This window comes from Atta cephalotes (assembly GCF_000143395.1).
Source record: "Atta cephalotes unplaced genomic scaffold scaffold00077, whole genome shotgun sequence".
Taxonomy (NCBI): Eukaryota; Metazoa; Arthropoda; class Insecta; order Hymenoptera; family Formicidae; genus Atta; species Atta cephalotes.
In genome coordinates, this window is record NW_012130141.1 from 641,210 (window position 1) to 643,361 (window position 2,152).

A 2,152-nucleotide genomic window follows, 5' to 3' on the forward strand; every position below is an offset into this window, starting at 1 on the left:
GAGAGAGAGAAAGATACTAATAACGCACACGTAGCATTGCCTGATTGCGGTGCTCGCGTCGCCCTTATTATTTCCGTTATTGTGGTGTATACGCGCGCGCGCGCGTGCGTGTATGTATACAACATACGACTTTTGGTCGCCCGGTGTGCGGACAGGTCATCCATCCATCGTTGACGCGGCGCGTCTTTTTTTTGTCCCCTCTTCTCATGCGAGAACTGAAAAACCTTGGGATTTAAAAATGACACTCACCGCCGCAATCGCACGTGTAACGCGCCGAGTCACACGCGCGCGCAGCGAGCAGCAGCGGTTAACGGCCGAAAATGCAGAGCATGCTTAGAAATAGGTCCGTGCGCCGCCGTCATTTCCTCGATCCTTTCCTAGTGTGTCGAATGGCCGGTCGTATTCACGTACCGGCATAACGACACGACCGCGGATTCGTGAGTTTCATTGCTTCGATCGCGCGACGCGCGAGTCGTGCGGCAGAAAACTTGGGGCAGAAAACCGGGATTAACTTATTGTGATCTCGTCAAAATGCCCGATCGCGTCAATTTGTTGCATCTCGCGTCGTTAAGAGTATATCACATCGGTATATTGTTTCCTGCTTGTTATATGTATCTCTTGAATTTTATTTTTTAGTCTTATAGATGTTTGGAAGATTGATATTATGGCGTTTCAGACAGCATGATTATTTGTTAGGAAATAATTAGCGTGTGGCTTTGTATAGTTTGACAGTTGTATAGTTTTATGTATATATAATTATTTCAGACACAATCACATTACCAGGATGCCTCGGGTAAGGAGACAAGTGATCCTGGAGGATCCAGCCAGGCCAGTTACTCCAGACATGGTAGAAACAAAGTTGCGTAAGTCACTTGCAGGAAAAATATTACAAATCTTACATTATTTTGTCACTGTTAAGCTCACTCGAATAACATCTTTCTACAGTAAAGTCTGAGTTTCTGGATGATGGTTCTTTGGATGAAATTCAACCTCCAAAAGTGGCAGAAGAAACACCAAGCCCTCATTTACAGGATCACCAATATGGACAAACACCTTGTTACCAAATAACGAGAAAACCCACACAACCACCACCAAGAGCTGAGGTAAAATGATTGATGAGTGATGATGATAAATTGATACTGAGGTAAAATTTCTATAGTATCTCAGATTTTTTATAGTAATTTGACATATCAAAATATTTATGTTGATTTACGCAAAGATATTTAATTGACACTTGTCTAATCAAGTTACAATTTCCTTTTCTTTTTGGCAGATATCAGTTCAAGCGGTAAAAAGAAGACTGAATTTAGAGGTAGGGACAACTGGTCCCAGCCAGTCTGCCTTCAAAACACCCAGAGGTAAACGTAGAAGATCCGGCTCGAATTCTTTAGCTGGTCATACACCCACCAAAAGTAAATGTCTCTTCTACTTTATGATCTTTCTCTTATTTTTTTCCATGTCATTCAAGAAAGAAATCATTTGTTTCATTGCAGGTAAAACTGTAGAAAGGACACGATATGACACATCTTTGAGTTTGCTCACAAAAAAGTTTATTCACTTAGTTGAAAGCAGTCAGGATGGTGTGGTGGACTTAAACGTAGCGTCAGAAAAGTTGGAGGTACAAAAACGTCGTATATACGATATTACTAATGTTTTAGAGGGCATTGGTATTTTAGAGAAGAAAAGTAAAAACAATATTCAATGGAAGTAAGTTATCTGCTAAGATGTACATCTCTCTCTTACACTTTATCATCTATATGTACATAAATATTATATGATTATACTCAAAACTAATTGCTTGTTACAGAGGCGGTCAGTTACCGAACAATCGGAACGATATCGCTAATCTCAGATGGGAGGTCGCAGATTTGGAAGCTAAGGAGAACACTCTGGATCGATTGATTCACGGTGCTGATAAGAATCTTCGCGAGCTCTGCGCGGATAGACAATACGCTTATGTGACGTATCATGATTTACGTTCAGTCTCAATGTACAAAGACCAAGTTATTATGGCTGTGAAAGCCCCGCCGGAAGCTACCCTCCATGTCCCACAACCGATCAATAACTTTGGTCAACAAAAGGTAAAATATCCGTAAAGTTTGATATTATTATTTATATGTATCATTTGCATTTCAATTGCTCTCCAACGTCT

At 40.8% G+C, this 2,152-nt stretch overlaps 1 protein-coding gene across 1 annotated transcript in view; it reads left to right on the plus strand.

Moving 5' to 3' along the window:
* The first annotated feature begins 320 nt into the window (after positions 1-320).
* Positions 321-2,152, plus strand: part of LOC105624414 (transcription factor E2F2) — a 7,479-nt gene continuing 5,647 nt past the window's right edge. The window contains exons 1-6 of the mRNA XM_012205780.1: positions 321-343; positions 766-863; positions 946-1,103; positions 1,274-1,412; positions 1,494-1,707; positions 1,808-2,081. Of these exons, the coding sequence (XP_012061170.1) occupies positions 321-343; positions 766-863; positions 946-1,103; positions 1,274-1,412; positions 1,494-1,707; positions 1,808-2,081 (906 nt within the window). The remainder of the gene's footprint in view (positions 344-765; positions 864-945; positions 1,104-1,273; positions 1,413-1,493; positions 1,708-1,807; positions 2,082-2,152) is intronic.